Here is an 18,579-nt window from a genome sequence, read left to right on the forward strand (position 1 = left end):
TGCCTCCAGGAAACTAAAAAAAAAAAAAAAAGTGTGTGTCCACTACTTGTACACACGAGAGTACATCTTGCTCCCCTTGCATGCCTGTGTAGCTTGTCACACTCTGGGCAGGCTTTGTAATCCGTATTACTAAAACCACAAATTATTTAATAATTGAGCAACACACACAAACACCCTCTCCCAGGTGTAACTGTTCAGTTAAAAACACTTAAAAGGAACATTAGATTAAATATTAACTTTTTCTTCTTAGATTGTATTACTAAGCAGCACATAAACCATACAAGTCAGTACAAAAGATCAAACACAGGTATTTAACAGGAAGAACAATGTAAAAGACATATTACACAGCTGAATCTGAAAGTCATTTTTAGTAAGAGTTGCTGCTAATAAACTCAGAGTATCTAGGTTTCTTTTCCAGACCAACATCATTTACATTCTACCTTTGAAAAGAAAAAACATTCTGCCATTCACTCAAATCCTTCTAAATAAAATGCTGCTTTCATTTCTCCGGTGTTTATTTACTATTTAGACATTTATTATAGGCAAACTAATGAACACTAGCAAACTGAATTATTGCTTTTCAAGTGTATTACAACTACTACAAGTAATTATTTTGCAAGAATAAAGACAGATACAAGTGCTAACTTAAGCAGCATAGAAAAATACTCACCTGGTTGCATGTGTCTGCTAAAGAATGTATAGCTTCCGAAAACATACTTGCAGAACCCGTGTAAACCCAAGCAAGTAGCTTAAAGAAAAAATTCAACCCATTTCTGAAAACAAAGAGAAGAAATAAGCTAAAGAACACCAGAATATTTGGTCTTTAATATTTTCAGTAAAAGCACAAGCACTTTATAATCATGCATTACCTGCCAGCAAGTAGTGAAACTAAACGTTAGTTCATTAGAGACCTGTACAGGTAGATAAGGCATACACATGTTCGGCATGTTTACTGTGTTAAAAAAACCCTTTCAGCCAGCAAAAAAGGCAAAGATATACAATTAATTTTTCCAAAATCATTAATTTCTAAGCAATACTGAATAAATTATACTTCCTAAAAGCTACCATCATTTTCACAAGTCAGAAAGACTAACTGCCTATCTATATATGCATCAAGCTTTTCCCACCAGGGAAAAATTTTCCCCTCAGTGGAAGAACAGCCTCAACTTCCTTCTCTCTTACTTCAGTCCTTTGCCTCCTATCTAGCCCCTCCTACTACTGGAATGGAAAGTTTCTCACTCCAGTCTTAGCTGGAAAATTGCTAAGAGGAAGATGCCAGACAGGAAGATAATGCTGTAAAAATTATCAATGGGGCTTTCTCCACAGAGATGCCCAATGTGCCTCATCAAGTATTTTTTAGGTTAAACTGGAGTAAGCATTATGTTATGGTGTGTACAGAGCTGAGTAACTATTAACAGTAAAATTTAATTAATTACATTCTGATAATGGATGTTTGAAGTGAGAATCAGTAGGCTGGCCATTTCAGTCACAGTACAAAGGAAATCAGACCAGAAGATATCTTCTCCTCTTTCCCTTTAAATACATTTCAGTTTAGATTACTGGTGATTTTTAAAAGTATTCAAATTACGTTCTCTTAGAAATATGTGTTAACAACATGTTGCAACTGCATTTTTAAACAATCACGTCAAGAAATGATATTCAAGGTAAAGAAACACAAATCCAGCCCTTTGCCATACACCAAGTTATACAATTGGTTAAACAGTGCCCGCCCGCAAGGTCATCCTTAAAGAATTTCTATGGGAGTATATGAACTTCTTAAAGAAAGAGGTAGCAATCTTTTCTATATCTCCTTCCATGCAAAGACCTGAATATGCTTTACCATATTTATTTTAGTCTCAGGAGAAAATCTTAACTTTTACCAAAGCTAGGTAAAGTCTGAAAAATATTTACTGCAATGTTTTGAACATCATGCCAAGAAATAAAATTTAAAATCCAAACACTACTACTTCTAAAATACACAGCATTTCCCAATAAGCCTCTCTTCTGCACTCAGAAAATAAGCAGTTTTGTTTAAAACAACTCTTTGCATTTGTGTTCCAAAATCCATAAGGCACACATTCACCAACAAAATGAAAAAAAACGTTTTTTAAAGTGTTGAAACAGATATGCAATACATCCTCCTTGTTGTCAGAAGTACTGCCAATTTTAATGTAAAGTCTAAATTTAGTTGGTAACTTTAAAATGCACTGAAACATGGGAGAATCAGTGTTTCTTTGAAAAAATACACAAATGCAAAAGCAGATCAAAATCACCTATTCGAATCAATTTTTTTCAATTTAACATTTTAAATTACAATTAAAACAAATTCAAATACAACTATCCGGAGAGAACCGTAAACTGGAAAAATTAAAGAACATTAATGCTTCTCTTTATACATTTAACATTCTGAATTTGTTTCAAAAATAGCCATGTCAAAACAGGCACACAGCGAACAGGAATTACAGGGAATTGAGAAATATATATGGTGAATTGTATCACTGTATGACTGTCCGCAGCAGTTTGCCTTACAGCAAAAGATATCAGTCTGATTTACATAACTATTCTTGTCTACCTACATAAAGTATTTATATCTTTGAAGAAAGCATAGTAAAAAAAAATGTCAAAATTGAAAATCAAAACATTCAGATTCATTATGGATCTATGAAAAAAAACATTTAGGTTCTAGATTTGAGAACTAACCATATTTCGTCATAGCTATTTCCAAACAAGCAGCAACTTGTAATCAAGTATTTGAGAACCACAAGAGATCAAGACATACTGTAACTTCTTAAAAAAAAAGTTCCACAGAAAAGCTGTGGAACATCCATACTAGCAGTAACTATATTTTTTAAACTTAGAAATCTTGGAACACTCAGTAAAGTCAGAAGGAAGTTTTCAGTCAAGTGAGCTTCATGTGTTTTCCTTAGGCAAAAAACATGTAGTTTTGTAGGAAAACTTCAAGAGGTATTTCTTTCTCAAAATCTTTTTTCTCATCACAAAAAAAAAATATATCATTTTTCCCCTAAGTTTCTATTTTGCTCTTTTATATTGATAGTGTCTTAGCAAATAAAAACTTCATAAATAAATTTTATTATAAATATTTACAGGTGTTATAAGATGCAAATTTTAGCCATTCTGAATTCTCCAGCAATCCTGAGAAAAATGTAACAATCCTTTGTCTATTTTGTGCCAGGTAGTATCTGTGTTCATTTGCTTTAAATCAGGATTACTAGTTTGATTATGTTTCATTCAAATTGTAAGACGTGTGAAAAGCAAAAACCTCCTAAAACATCCCCTTATCAGTTGAACAGGAAAAGCACTGAATAACACCAGAAACAGAAAAGGGAATCATTTTCTGTTGTTATATGGAAGATTGTTTAAAAGCCTCCTTCCACAAGGGAGCAAGAAAAAGAACAACTTTAAATGTCTGCCTCTTCATGTCCTTCAAGATGTAGGGCTTTACTTTAATAAACTGTTTAGCTTAATCATGTTCCAAAAATTTGCTCTCCTCTAATCAGATATAAAAAACATCTCTCATCTCCACATATTGATGATCTACTGAACATCTTTACCATCAACAATGAATAAACAGATCTATTAATTTGAGTTACAGAAAGGTACCTTTAGCTTGAATACACAGACTGTTGCTTCCTTTACCAGGATAACAAAAAAATCAATGTTTTTTAATACTTGCATAAAGAAAACTTTTCCTTTTTAAACTTACATGCAAATAGCTACCATTACCACTTTCCCTGGTCCCTTGAAAAACATAGCTGCTGCACTGGAGCGTGGCTGTATAAAGAAATAAGAGATTATTAAAACAAGTTACTAAAACAAAATAACCAAATCTTGAAGACCTCATGAAGTATCTACTGAACAAATTATTACATAAAATCTTTGCTTTACACAGTATTGCAAAAGTGAAGATACAGCCCTTGAAGCCTACTAATTAATACTGAACGTTCACTCAAACTTCAGTGGCATCTTATACACTACTACAAACGGATGGCTATAAAAAAAGATAAACAACCAACAGAGCCTCCAGCCTCCACCAGGGGCCACTGCAACCATAACGACAGAAGCCAGCTGTGCAGCAGAAAGATGAAGAAATCAATCTACCATGACAGAGTACCAAGATCTAGGGAATACGTCTGCCTAAGCGAAGAGGAAAGGCCAAAAGTAACGCAAGGTGCAGAGCAAAGCATTGGTGTGTTTGTTTGGCTTAAGAAATCTATTACAGTTTAAAATCAACAATGTATTTACTACACATTTATAGACTATAGGTAGAATCCAAATGAAGCTGCAATTTTGTTATTAAGGCAATTGCCAAAAAAACTTTCCGGTGGATTATACCACCACAGTTGGAGCTCATTTAAGCTGGCAACCCATTTACCACTGCATTACAATCAGAGATACAGCTCGTATATTACAGTCAAAATAAATCTTCCAGTAACATTCAAGCAGTTATGCTTATGCAACTGTTTTGCAACTTTTTTTCCTTTGAAAGGTGTCTAATATATCTCAAAGCATTTTTCTTGCCAAAATCATTAAAACAACTCTTACCTTAGTATTTCCAAAGAACTCTCTGTATTCCTTCAACAGCCTTTGGTTTCTAAATAAATCTGCAATAAAAAATTGTTATCATGAGTATTTACTAGTAGCTAGTAGTTTCAGGATTTTTTTTTCCATACAGCAGCTAACTTCAATTAAGAGCAAGATGGTCTTACCAAATTAAAATATTTTAAAGGGATATTTGTTTGTGAAAAATTCCTCAATATTGTTAATCAGAAATACATATTATGTACTTGCACAAAATGCCAAATATAATTTGCTATGATCCCATACATTGTTTCCATTTCTGCCAACAAAGGATTACATGCAGAGGAAAAAATTAAAAATACACTGTTTTGGCTAAAGCTCTTTTTGGCTTTTCAGTTTCCCGGGGTGGGGTGGGGGAGCAACAACACCTTTAGAACAAAATCCAGGTATTCTACTGCCCCTACCTCAACCTTTTTTGCCATGATGGGGAGAAGGGAGGATGTTTCATTGCAAGTCTCTTAATTTCAATATTTTTCCCATCCATGTATAGTGTTCAGTAACTTCAAAATAAACGCAGGTATACTAAGAAGCAAGAAGCTGTAGTCCTACAAAGTTGTACAAAATACTATGTACAAAATACTCTGAAACAGCCGGTGGAGTACAAGGATAGTCTGTACAAAAAGGAAGTTACCACTTACAGTATGCATTGTTTCAGAATGCTATTATGAATAAGTAGCATTTTATTTTTTTTTAATATATACATTTTTTTGTATTATGCTCAAGAATTAGTTTGTTTTACTATCAGGAAGTTGCAGTTGCAGAACTGGGAGAGAGAGAGGGAAAAAGACCTTTAATTTTTAAGTGCATAATTGGAATAAGTACCTTGAAGAGATATTACCTCTCCTGAGATTTTAACTGACCAGACAGTCCAAAATCCATTAAAAGCTATACTGATTTGACTGTAGTTGCTATTGATGACAATAATTATTTTATTTTAAACAAAAGGATGACTTTTGCTTAAAATGATCCGGGTGTTTTTTCCCCCCCCCTTCCAAAGCAGAGACAAGCTGAACTCATTTCAGGGGGAAAATAAGTTGGTAAAGATATTATATCAAGATTTAGATTGGTTTTATGCCTTCTGAATATTCTCGTTAAGAAAAACCCAAAACCATTTAAGATGTTTATTATTGTCTAAGATGCTCCCCTCCCCAAAAATAAAGTATGACTGTAAACCTCAACTGAATGCAATTTCTTGCTGTATCATAGAATTAATAAATTATAAGATAGTTAATAGATAATAACTGCATAGATAACAATGTGTTACACTAATACTATGCTATAAAATCTTTTTGAGTAATAGGTAATTTCAAATTTGTATGTTCTCAATGAAATAACACACTCACCATCTAGTGGATTTCCAGTCCTACTTTGTTGTTTACACTTGAATTTGGGGGTTGGTCTGTTTCCCATGTGCCTGGTGACAGGACAAGGGGGAATAGGCTAAAGTTGCACCAGGGGAGGTTTAGGTTGGATATTAGGAAGAACTTCTTTACTGAAAGGGTTGTTAGGCACTGGAATGGGCTGCCCAGGAAAGTGGTTGAGTCACCATCCCTGGAGGTCTTTAAGAGACGTTTAGATTTAGAGCTTAGTGATACGGTTTAGTGGAGGACTTGTTAGTGTTAGGTCAGAGGTTGGACTCCGTGATCTTGGAGGTTTCTTCCAACCTAGATGAATCTGTGATTCTATACTCACTTTCTCTGTACTTGATCTCTTCCTCTTTGCGTCGTTTTCTTTCTCTAGCAAGAGCCTCTGGACTACCCCAAACTTCAAGAGATCTGCACAGAGTAAAAGTACCTTAACAATTGCTCTACTTATGCAAGATACACTCAATAAAAAAACAGACCTGTAACTTCTTTATGGTTTAACTGCATTAAAAATGACTTTCCTAAAAACAGAACATCACATCGTTCTTTCTGACAAAGACCCACATATTACTTTGCAGAACAAAAAAATGGGAGAGAGGATGCACGGGAGAAGTTTCTCATCTTTGGACACAAGAAACATACCCTCCAGTTTTATATATGCCATGTAATTGTCACAAAAATAAGGATATAAAATGTGTTCAAATAAAAAACAGAAAACATTATTGCCCTTTTACATTGTAAACCAGAGTTTTGAGAGTTCTCTCTCTCATATAATGCATTTTATTAAATGATCCAAACATTTCCGTCATAAAAATGACCTTACTTTGCCTCCACATCCGACCTCAGGTACACAGTGAAAGTTTCAGTGTCATCATGTGGGCTTCGTCGTTTAATTTTCCTCAGCTGGTCTAAATCACTGAGGAAAGCAGAGAAAGTTTAATGGAAAAAAATGCATATTATTCTAATTCTACTTTTGTATCTGGGTGATCTTCCACGGTTTCATTATTAATTCACAGTACAAAAAAAAAAAAAAAAAAGAACTTGTTTTCTTGAGCCAAACAGGATAGATACAACACACAAAGCAAGCTGTCTATAGGAAGCTATTGAAAACCACTTTGTTTTCCACAGTCAGAAGTGCAAATCATGTCCTCATACTGTGAACTATCATACATGGAAGACAGAGCAATAAAACATTTCCAGTGAATGATCTGAATGTAATTGATCACATACAAGTACTCAATAAGAAGGCTAACAGATTAACACTTCTAAATGAATACGAGAAGTCACATGACATGAAACGTTAACAAATGCATCCTTAAAAACTACGCAAAACCCGGGCAAGCTGCAAAAGGTGGGAGATAAAACTACATTGGGGAACAGATAATTCTCTGTGCTGATCTACATATTAGCTTCTAAATGAAACGTAGATGTGCATCTTTTTATTATTATTTAAAAACAGACAAAAAAACACCACCAACAAAGAAAACAGCAGAACATTTCATTTTTAGCCCAACAAATAATCTAGTTTTAGTCATTTTTCTTTTTTTGGTCAATTCAGAAAAACTTTATTACCGCAAAGTATGCCAGTTCATAGAATCACAGAATGGTTTGGGTTGGACGGGACCTTAAAGACCATCCAGTCCCAACCCCCTGCCACGGGCAGGGACACCTCCCACCAGACCAGGCTGCCCAAAGCCCCATCCAGCCTGGCCTTGAACACCTCCAGGGATGGGGCACCCACAGCTTCTCTGGGCAACCTGTGTCAGTGCCTCACCACCCTCACAGTGAAGAATTTCTTCCTAATGTCTAATCCAAATCTACACTCTTTCAGTTTAAAACTATTATCCCTTAGTCTATCGCTACACTCCCTGATAAAGAGTCTCACACCAGCTTTCCTGTAGGCCCCTTTAGGTAGCAAAAGGCCACTCTAAGGTCTCCCTTCTTTCCTCCAGGCTGAACAACCCAGGCTGAGAGAGTTGCTCTCAGCCTCTCTTCATAGGAGAGGTGGTCCCCTATGAAGTTTTACCAGTCAAGGTTAAAAAAAAAGGGGGGGGGGGGGAGGGGATTTAAGCATAACATCATTGGATTTTCCATGGTTTGGTAACATGCTACACATGAAAGCTGGGGAAGAACAGTGACAGCAGAAAAAGTTATGAACAAAGTCACTAAGCCTTTAGATTTAATATGGGTCACACACAACATGCATCACGTCTGACAGGCAGCTCAACTGACACTACTCAGTAAGACTTCCTGGCAGGAATGACACATAGTAAAAAGACAGTAACTATGAATCAAGTGAAAATAGGTTGCAATGAACCAGGTTGTATTTTATCTCAAATTACAGACCTCATGTAACATGAAGTTTCTAGTGATTAGCTGCTCTAGAGGCAGACATTCCCTAGCTAGGTTTATGGCCATATAAATATAAGTAAATTAGTTTAAGAGGCTACTACAGAGACAATGCAAACTAAGTGCAAGCTCCCAACCACAGTTACACTTAGTAAACAAGAGCCACTTATGACTATGTATACTGCAAAAGCTTTGGTAAAAAGTTGCTGAGCTAAGTTGCTCTACAATCATTATTACTTTTGAAACACATACGAACAAATATTCACAATTTAAATTTCAACTTAAATCCACCATACCTGGATTTGAGACAAAACTCATTTATTGCTCTGACTCCAGTGATGAAGTTATTCTGCGTGTATTTTGGTCCATACTCTCTTTTTTTAAGGACTGCTTTCACTTAAAAACAGAAATAGATGAACAAGTAAGTCACAGACAGAGACTAAAGTAGAAATTTCAAAGAGGTAATTCAGTCTGACAACAAATTGTGATAGCTCTAAGTGGATTTCTGAAAAACACTGCTTGTCAGCGAGGCACAAAACTTTCAAGAAGAGACAGAAACGCTCACAACTGTGTAAGTGCATAACAGTAAAATGATTCTACCTCCAAAAATGCTACTTGCAGGGTTGTAGTACAGGGCCCTCAAACATCCCACATACTTAACTGTCAGCTATGCATCCAACTTTAATGTCAGGGATGGGCTTGGGCTGTTAAGACAGCATTCAAGTATGGCAGTTTGAAAAGCTTTGCTCTGGCAAATGAAATGACAAAGTACACTATTTCTTTCTTCCCCCCCACTATTTACCTGTAAAAGTTGGAATTGGTTAAGATTTTTAATCTTGCAGACCACAGAGAAAACTGAGATGGCTGCATATGCCACCTTGCTCAGCTACTATTGTCAAAATTAACACACTTAATATTAGATGTTTATAACAATTATAAAATGTATATTCTACACATGCAAAGAACTATAAATGAAGAATACATACTGCATCACATTTTCATGCATAAGAAAGGATACCACACCTATTCAGAAATAGATAATAAACTCTGAAATAAATGGAATTTTAAATCTATGCCTTTATTTCCTACATGTCTGTAGGTACATATCTTTGTCTTATTTTCAAAAGAAAGTCATTATACGCTTATTTCTGAAAGAAGAGTTACAAGAAGAGTTACAGCTGCTGAAAGATACAGCATAAAGAACACATCTGAAAACAAAAAGATGAAACTTTGCTGGTAAGAAGACTTACAAACACATGAATTTCTTGTGTATCACAGGATCTCAGGATATCAACCAATATTTTCTACAGCTAGTCCAAAACTTCTCATGAAATCATAGAATACTTACAGCAAGTTATTGCAACTAAATACTAAGAAAAAAAAATCCCATGATTTCACATTTTCTTACTTCTGTGCTTTGAAAGCTTAAAGGCAAAATATATTGTCTGACACTCTGTAGATACCAATATTTACCATAATAATATGATTTCTGTCATCCAGTTTGAATTGTGAATAATTGTGTTAAAGTACTTGAGTAATCACATTCATCATATGATGCTCCTGAGCAAAGACGACATCAAACTAGAGATTTCATAAAACAGTCCATTATTTGCTAAGTTTAAAACCCGATGAACATTTTTTTAAACAGGAAGAATGCTTCCCTCCTTTTCTGATTTAAAACATGGATATACACCCAAAGTATTAAACCTAGTATAAAATAACTTGTGGATTTATCAAACACTAATGCACCTTGCAGAAACACAGGTAAGTTTCACTAAAATAAAACACTATGCAACAGTGTTAGAATGGTTGTAACCCGACAATCCTACCCCCTAGTTCAAATAATTACCTAAAATTGATGATGAAAGAGAGAAAAAGAAAAATCAACTTGGTATTTCCAATTGAAGGACAAAGTCCAATAAAAGATAATGTAAAAACAACATTATAAATAGCACAGTTTTTTTAGGATTAGCGTTCCTTTAAGAATAAGCTTCTACATCACAACAGCACCTGAAGACTAGAATTCTACTTTACAGACAGAATCAAAATCTTTAACGTAATCATTCTTGGTTGTGTGTCTATAACATACAGAGACAAAACCCTCTTCTCACTAAAATACATATATATATATATATAAAATATATAAATTTCACAGTCTTACTCTAATTTCTCCTGTCCACCTTGTATGTTCCCACTGCCTTCATGCACTAAGTGACAATAAACCCAAAGAAAGTAACGTAAGGGATGCAGACAAAAACGCGTGGAGAATAGGAGACACCAACCTCACCTTGTTAGTGAGGAGCAGGAGGAGTTGATGTTTGTTTAAACTATGGAAAAGGCAGGAAGGAATTTTGATAAAACCTATTGCATGCTAAGTCAGTTTCAGTGCAGAGATATTTATTTTAAAGGAGTTCAAAGAGAAACGGCAATTTCTGTTTTGATAAAGTTCCTTCCATTCATAGGAGACTAGTAGTGATCAAAAGCACAAGAACTTACAGCATAACTCTCACAATAACATAATAAAAAACAAATAAAGATAAGAGTGAAACCAAGCATGATAAGTTACCAACATGAAAGAAAGTATGCTCTTGTTTATATTGTTTCAAAACATAAGTGGATAAAAAACAGAAGCCTATGTTTATTACAGGCACAAACAGGGACACTACAGGACCCAGATTAGGCTGTTCATGTGGTCAAAATATATTTAGAAACAACACTGATTAGATTAACTCAGCAATAAGAAGGAACAGAGGAAGACTTAGAACAAGGACTAACTAAGTGAAGCTCAAGTTTTCAGCTTAGCCCCATTAAATCTGAGATGGTGAATGGACTTGCCTAAAGAGATGCAAGAACAGACTGTCATAACAGATGAGTAAACAAGTTTGTCTTTTCCTGACAAACACATCAGCTGAAATGAAGTAATTAAAAAAAGAGTCATAAAAGAGTGAATAGTTAGAAGGAACACACCTATACCCATTTTTTTCGGGAGTCATTTTAAAAAAAGCAGGCAACAAACAAAGCGGGCATACAAACACTTATAAAAAATGTTATTCAGACAACTTTTTACACAATTGAACAGAAACCAGTTACCCTACACACTTCTTTTTTGACTACTCATCAACAGCAACAAAGTTTTGATACGTAAAGTATTTCTTTACCTTTTACTTGGATTGGCTCTTTAAGGAAAGACTGCTTTTGATCTGCATTGCTGGTACCTTGTCCTGTAAAATAAAAATAAAGCTCATGGCAAATATGAAAATACCTTCTTTTCTTTTCAGCAAAGAGTTTCTTTGACATTAGAATATAGCTTAATATTGCTTTCCATGATGATACTAAAAAAAAATTGCTGGATTTCCAACATTTAAAACTCTTAAAATATGAAACATGAATAGTAAAAAAATATAAGTAACAACAAAAGACATTTAACATGGTACTGAAACTTCTAGCAGCTTCAAAATAAGTCCAAACATGCAATGTATAACAGAACATATCCTGAATTTTTAAACTATTTTAACAGTGTACTTATAATTTGGGGCAAATTTTATGCCAAATTTAGACTAATAAACATAAAGAATTCTACACAGCTTATGATTGCTCATCAGCCAAGTCTCATAGAGCTTTCAAGGTGTAATTCAATTTTAAGGGACTGAAACTATTTAACCTAGAAAAACCTCACTCTTTAAAATAAAGAATATTTAAACTACAACCCACAATTCTTATGTCACAAATTTGAGTTATATTTAGCACAAAGTATTTTAGCTGTTTTGGAAATCTGACTATATGACTCTAGAAGAATTCAATAAAATATTATTTACAACACTGTGAAGTGAATTTTAATATCTGAAAATTAATAAATTTTGGTAATTTATTTTAAAGTGGTAACTTGGTAAAAAGTGGTATTTGGTAATTTATTTTAAAGTGAAGTTTTTAAGTAGAAATTTGAAGTACAACATGATAATTTGGACAAATACTGCATCCTTTTCTCATACAACTTGACAGAGCTTTCAGTACAAAAACCTTACGATTTTAATACCTTGAACCAACAAACACCTTCTTTTGTGCCCTAACACTATAGGTTGGCCACATATCAACAGACATCAACAAAATTGAAAGGGACATTAAAAAAATGAAGATTTTTTCCAAGCAGGTTAGCGTTAATTAATGAGCTAGCTTAACATGATACTCAAATTGTGCAAAGGTCAGATATTCTTGAAGCTTGGACTCCGTAACTATCTTTTCATCAGGCAATTAGTTATTGCCCTTACAGCAACTGAGGAGTAAGGCTAATAGCAATCCAAGTATACTTGCTTCGGAAACTAAGGGTAAGGAAAACACTTTCAAATGTACAAAACTGATCTTATTACACAAGAAATAACGTTAGACCCCCTATATGAAGCACGGATATAACAATATGTATCCCAAAAGAAGCCTCAAAGCAATTATCCTTCTACACATACTATCTCCAGGGGGCAGTTGCAGGTGCACTTGCCAGCCACCACCCTCAAGAAAAAGGGAGTTGTCAAGGTGGCCACTTGGTGCAGTTCCACTTAAGGCTTATACGTGATTTATGGCCATGAGACCACGAAGGACAGTATCTCTCCTCCAGCCACTGCAGAGACAGTGAGCAGGATCAGCTTGAGGATCCATCTGAACTCCAGCTCCGGAAAACAAGAGAACAACTCATTTTTACCAAAGCAGGCCTAAACATCATTAATGCCAACGCAAGAGAGGGAGTAATCAGACAGGGATGGGAGATGGTGGGAACACTCCTTCAGACAACAGTCACCAATTACACAAGTTTAAAGCGATCACAAAAGCAATGGCGCTAGACTATTTGCACGTGTCCGAATTTCAACAATACCAGCAGCTGTACATTACGAACTCAGAAAATACCAACAACCACAACTGACTCTACAGCCTTTTGTGGTATTTAGGCAGGTATCTTCTGCAAGATTCTCACCCTCTAGCAGCCACCTGCAGCTTAAGACTTTCCAAGAAACATAAATGGTCTGAAGTTCTGTCCTCTTCTAAAATCCAATTATAAACTTCAGAAACCATATCTAGTTGTTATGCTTCGAGCAACATCCAAGATCTGTTGTACTTCCAAACATCAGAAAAATAATACTTTCAGCTGACTACACTTACTAGCTTTTAAAGACTAGCTTTTTAACGGCTGCTGCAAAGCCTCAGGAATTTACAAGTTACTAAAGTAAGAACTTAGACCTGCCAACATGACAACTAAAGAGAATAAAATGTTATTGAGTAAACCACTTAACATTAGACAAAAGCAGACCAAGCTTTTATTTTAAAAAGCATCTGTAATCTCTTGAGCATGCTAGTCTTTCAAAGATGCATCTATGCAGTCCTACACTCAATAAGCACAAAAAAAATAGAGGATGCTAGGACGGAGCAAGGACAAGACAGTTCTAAATTTCTTAAACACCTAACTAGCATAAGATTGACAAGAACGTTATTGGCTGCAAAGATGGTCAAGTTATGTCCATTATATCAAGTGTTTAATGCGAATGCTGCAGGTGTGACAGCTGTCACATCAGAAAGCTCTAGCAGGAGAAACAGCTCAACCTCCTTTCAGCAGTCACCTAAAGCCTGATCCAGAGAAGTCAAAGTGCTCAGTATTCACCCTCATTATATCTTTATCGCTAGTTCATTTAACACAACAAACCTGCGATAGTACAACAAAAATTCAAGCACGCAATCAAAGTGGCAAAAGAAAAAAGATGCATTCCCTTTATCCCTTATACTATCTAATACCTGCTGACATCCACACATTTTTCTCATCACAACTAAGTCTGATTAACTCTAAACATAAATCCTTTAAATAATGGAATAACATAGGAACAAATTTCAGAATTCCTTACCACTTGTGCATTTGAAATTAATATACAGATGCCAAGAAGCAGAAAATACTAAGAATTCTGCAGCTGTAATGTCACACAGTGGAATTTAAAAAGTATCAATTGTTACACACACAATTTTTTTTTTTTACATTTTTTTACATTTATACAAAAGTTTTCTTTATTTTAGTCCAGTATTACCTGTTCCGACTTTGTGCACAGTTTCTTCAGAGGTTGGTACATTTTTATCTTCTGATCCAAGATCTTTCTTCTGACCATTGGAGGTATAAACTCTCACTTGACTCATCAACTGCACAGGCAGACGATTGCACGGTAAAATACATGGCAGACTCACACTTTTCATTGAAGCTTGCCATCCTAACAGGGGGAAGGAAAATAAGACTTTTCAGACTATCATTTTGAAAGGAAAATGGAGGGAAAGTGGCCCAGAAACACCAACACAGGTTACAGAATGTTAGTGTTTAAGTACTGACCCGTGCTTATTTTACCCGTGTTTAGGATTTATAAAACAGGCACACAAACACAGTACACTTCCATTGCCTCCCTTTAAACATCCACTTTTAAACTCCCATCTAATGCCAGTTTTTTTCCCCTTTATACAACTTGCTACATACCTCTAGATGATCTTAAGGAAAAAAAAAAAACCTAAGCTATTTGATTAAGATTGGCTTACTGATATATTAAGTACTCTTCTAGTCATACTGCCTCAAAATCTTCAAATAAAATTATAAGTGAACAAACACAAACCACTACAGAACTATTAGCCAGTGTTGCCGTTTCATTTCACTGTGTACACTCTGTACAAACTATGTTACCTATTAAAACGTGTAACGCACATGGTTCAATTTCAGAGCACGTGCTAAAGTCACCCACAAAAGTACGTTATGGTGTACAAAGCCCTTTAATGCAGAATAATGTAAAATTCTACAGTCTTTGCAATAGACAAATTACAATATAAGTGTGTAAAAAGTCAAATGAGAGGTCACCCTGGGGAAGTAGTTTCAATTTTAAAAGGCCAAAAGCAGAGTTGGATGCACTACAGACCAACCTGTGCTAGCGAGCAGCTTGCTTTGGGCAGTACAAACGCTTCTGCAGAAACTCAGTATAACTCCTCCAACCTGACATGCCGCAGGCAAACTATTTGCTTTGGAAAGCATACATTAAATGAATAACAAGTTAAATATATATATCAAGCAATGCTGGTAAATCAAGTCATACAAAGTATGACTAATCATGCATGAATAACTCAACAAAATAGCCACATTTCAGATAACTGTGGATCTCATGAAGGTACAAAGAACTTTCCTTTTACTTTTATCCTTTATATTGTGGCATTTACATGCGTGCATGCACTGACTTGAACCTTCCAGAAAAACAATTTCACCAAAAAAAAAGTCAAATACGCTTTTATTAACTCTAAACTGTTGCCAATGCGGCAATAGCCCAGGAAATCACCTGGATGCCGCCCAGGGAACTCACAAAGACTGCAGCGAACACCTGCCACAAGGTGAGCACTGCTGTTCCCTAAGCATTGGTGCCAACGTAGCACTTCGTTAAAGGAAGGTTATCGGCATGTCTAGCTGACGCTTTTCCTATTACTCTACACAGGCAAAAGAAACAAATAAAGAAAAGAAAAGCCGGTGCTGCGATGCAACCTAAGTGCCTTTATGAGATCTGCGCAGAATTTTAATTTCAGGGGCTCTGTGGCCTGCAGGAGAGGCGTGTGCCCGCTTCGCGGACCCCCATAAACCCCACAAAGCAGGGCTTTATTTCACCTAACTCCTGAAAATTTGGGCTCTCACCCCCAGCCCAGGCCCGGCGAGGGCTGGCGCTGCCGGGTGGGGGCAGGAGGCCCATGCAGGGCGCGACTTTCCCACCACAGCAGCCCCGGAGCGCTGCGGGGAGGCTCGGCCGGGAGCTGCGGGCCCGGCCCGAGGAGGGAAGGGGTCCCCGGGGCCGTGCCGTGCGGGACTCACCGTGGCAGGCTCGGCGGAGCGGCGCCGCCTGGCCCCGCAGGTACAGCCCGTAGAGGCTGCGGCAGCCCCGCCGCTGGGCGGCCAGCGCCGGCATCATGGCGGCGACCTCGGGCGGAGCGCGGCCGCTCCCCGCCGCACGCCAGCGGCCGCACAAGGGCCGGCGATTCGCATCGGAGAAACCGGCGGCGGCGGCCTCCTTCCCCTCCTCCTCCGGAGCCCGGTCTGAGGCGGCAGCAGGCGGACGTGCGGCGGGGCCCGGGGCCGCCGCTGACTCACCCGGCGCCCCCGCCGCGCCTGCGCCGAGCTGCCGCCGGCTTCCCCTCAGCGCCCGGCCCGGCCTCCCCTCAGCGCCGCGGTTCACCCCGGCGGGGTTTGGTCCTTCCCGCTGAGCCGGGCTCCCCAAAACGCCCTTCGGGGTGCTGCTGGCCGAGGGTCCGAGCTGTGCTGAGGCGGCCAGGGGTGCGGGCTGGGGCAGAATGACAGCCCAGGAGCGCTCCTTCCTACCCTCATAGGAAAGAGATGACAAGGGAGCGTGCAGGACGTGCGGTGGATTTGTTTGCAGACGCAACATTAAACACGTGTGCTAAAGCTGTTTACAGGATTTCCGTGTGAAGTTTGCAGGATTTCTATGCGAAAACGGTCATCTCTACCCCTAGCTCTGTCTTAAAACACACCTCCCGGGTCGGTGCTAATAAAGCACAATCTAATAAAAAACCTGCTTCTTTCCCCAAAGAGAGGGCCCAGCGGCTGGCCGGCCAGCAGGTGATGACGGTGTCTGCCTGCGCCACCTCCTGCTGCTGCTCTCAGCCGGATTTTGGCTCCAGAGCCGTGAATATTCTTAATGTAAGCATATAATTAGTCTCACCGGCACCACATTACGCACTCATAAAAAGCGTTTTGGCAACTTGAAGATTTTCCAGGATAGCTTAGGTAATCGTTTACATGACTCTGACAAACTGTCTCCGGCTTCCTTGTCTTCATTTGCACGCTGGGAGGAACATGGAAACTCACCAGGAGTCAGTTGGCTTGGCAGGGAGTTTTGATAATTAATGTACCCGATAATCCACAAAGCATTTGACCACTTAGGAGAATTATTATGATGCCTGTCTTTAACATACCCAATTAGATTTTCAACTAAATTTACTGGCACATAACTTCTTTAACAGTCAAAAAGTGATTGGTATTGCCAATGTACATTTTCCTATAAACTCAGTGGAAGCAGATTGAAGTAAAATACTTCATGAAATAATTAACTTAACACCCATCTTCCCAGTAGCCCAATTACAGCCATACCAGGTGAATCAGGAGCAACTGATGCTGTATCATTACCTACCAGCTGTACAGCAATTGAGTTAAATACTAAATTAACTGCAAGTTGTAAAGTTACAAAGGTGGAGTCAATTCACCAATTTAGTCAGTATGCCACATTCAACCAATGTATGTTTTGCTGGCTGCTTGTTATTTTGGCAAGAGCCTAACAGAAAAAAAAAAACAACACGAGGTTAATTTTTTTTTAAAAAAAAAGTTTCCTATCCAGAAACAAATGGGATTAGTAAACTATTTCATATTCTTTTATCCAACTGAATTTACCTTGTATGTTTTTGTTGTTATGAATATGGATCAGGAAGGAAAATAACAAAGCTAGAATAGCATAGACAATAGATATTACTGGTATTTACCAGAATTTACATGATCAAGGGTTCCCAGTGAACCTATACTGATGAATGTACCTCCAAATGACAGGAACTGTTTACATGTTTTCATACATCTAAACTGTATTAAACAAGTTTTTACCTATGACAAAAGATTAGATACAGCCATAGTGACTGGATGAGGTATTGGTTCTCACTGAGGGGCAACATTTTCTTTCAGTATAGTCAGAATTGCATCCTAAGGTTTCCACAGAGAATAAGTTATTCAGTGGCTATTTTAAGCCCTTATGCTATGAAGTCAAGCCAGTTTAAGAAAAAAAAACTCATTCAATTTGCTACATTTTGAACTGATAAAAAATATTTAAAATCTCTTCAGAGATCCCCATTATGAGAGGAGAAAGCAGAAGGCAGATCATTTCCCTTAATAAACCTTTGCAGGATTTTCCATTCATTAAGTGATGTTGCAGAACAGTTGTATATTAGTGAATCTGACAGAGGCCATTGAGCCATTGGAGAACTCCTTTTCCAAGGTTATATGCTGCACCAATTCCTTGCTCGTACATGGGCTTCTGTGCCTTCTGAGCACCTGGCGAGGAGACAGAGCAGGTTACTGGCTGCACTACACGGCCACCTGGAAATACCTGTGGACACAGTTGGGGCTGATCCTGCCCAGCAGTGCCACTGAAGAGGCTGTTTACCCTTCTCCCTTTGCTGACATAAATATCACATGAAGATTTTGATATATTGCTCATTAGAAGAGGAA

At 37.5% G+C, this 18,579-nt stretch overlaps 1 protein-coding gene across 1 annotated transcript in view; it reads right to left on the reverse strand.

Moving 5' to 3' along the window:
• Positions 1-16,735, reverse strand: part of SLC30A9 (solute carrier family 30 member 9) — a 38,120-nt gene extending 21,385 nt beyond the window's left edge. The window contains exons 1-9 of the mRNA XM_035554318.2: positions 16,165-16,735; positions 14,369-14,545; positions 11,471-11,533; positions 8,609-8,708; positions 6,787-6,879; positions 6,292-6,374; positions 4,564-4,622; positions 3,725-3,792; positions 671-773 (exon numbers count right to left, since the gene is read on the reverse strand). Coding sequence (XP_035410211.2) covers positions 671-773; positions 3,725-3,792; positions 4,564-4,622; positions 6,292-6,374; positions 6,787-6,879; positions 8,609-8,708; positions 11,471-11,533; positions 14,369-14,545; positions 16,165-16,735 — 1,317 coding nt within the window. The remainder of the gene's footprint in view (positions 1-670; positions 774-3,724; positions 3,793-4,563; positions 4,623-6,291; positions 6,375-6,786; positions 6,880-8,608; positions 8,709-11,470; positions 11,534-14,368; positions 14,546-16,164) is intronic.
• Positions 16,736-18,579: the final 1,844 nt, after the last annotated feature.

This window comes from Cygnus atratus, chromosome 4 (assembly GCF_013377495.2).
Source record: "Cygnus atratus isolate AKBS03 ecotype Queensland, Australia chromosome 4, CAtr_DNAZoo_HiC_assembly, whole genome shotgun sequence".
NCBI lineage: Eukaryota > Metazoa > Chordata > Aves > Anseriformes > Anatidae > Cygnus > Cygnus atratus.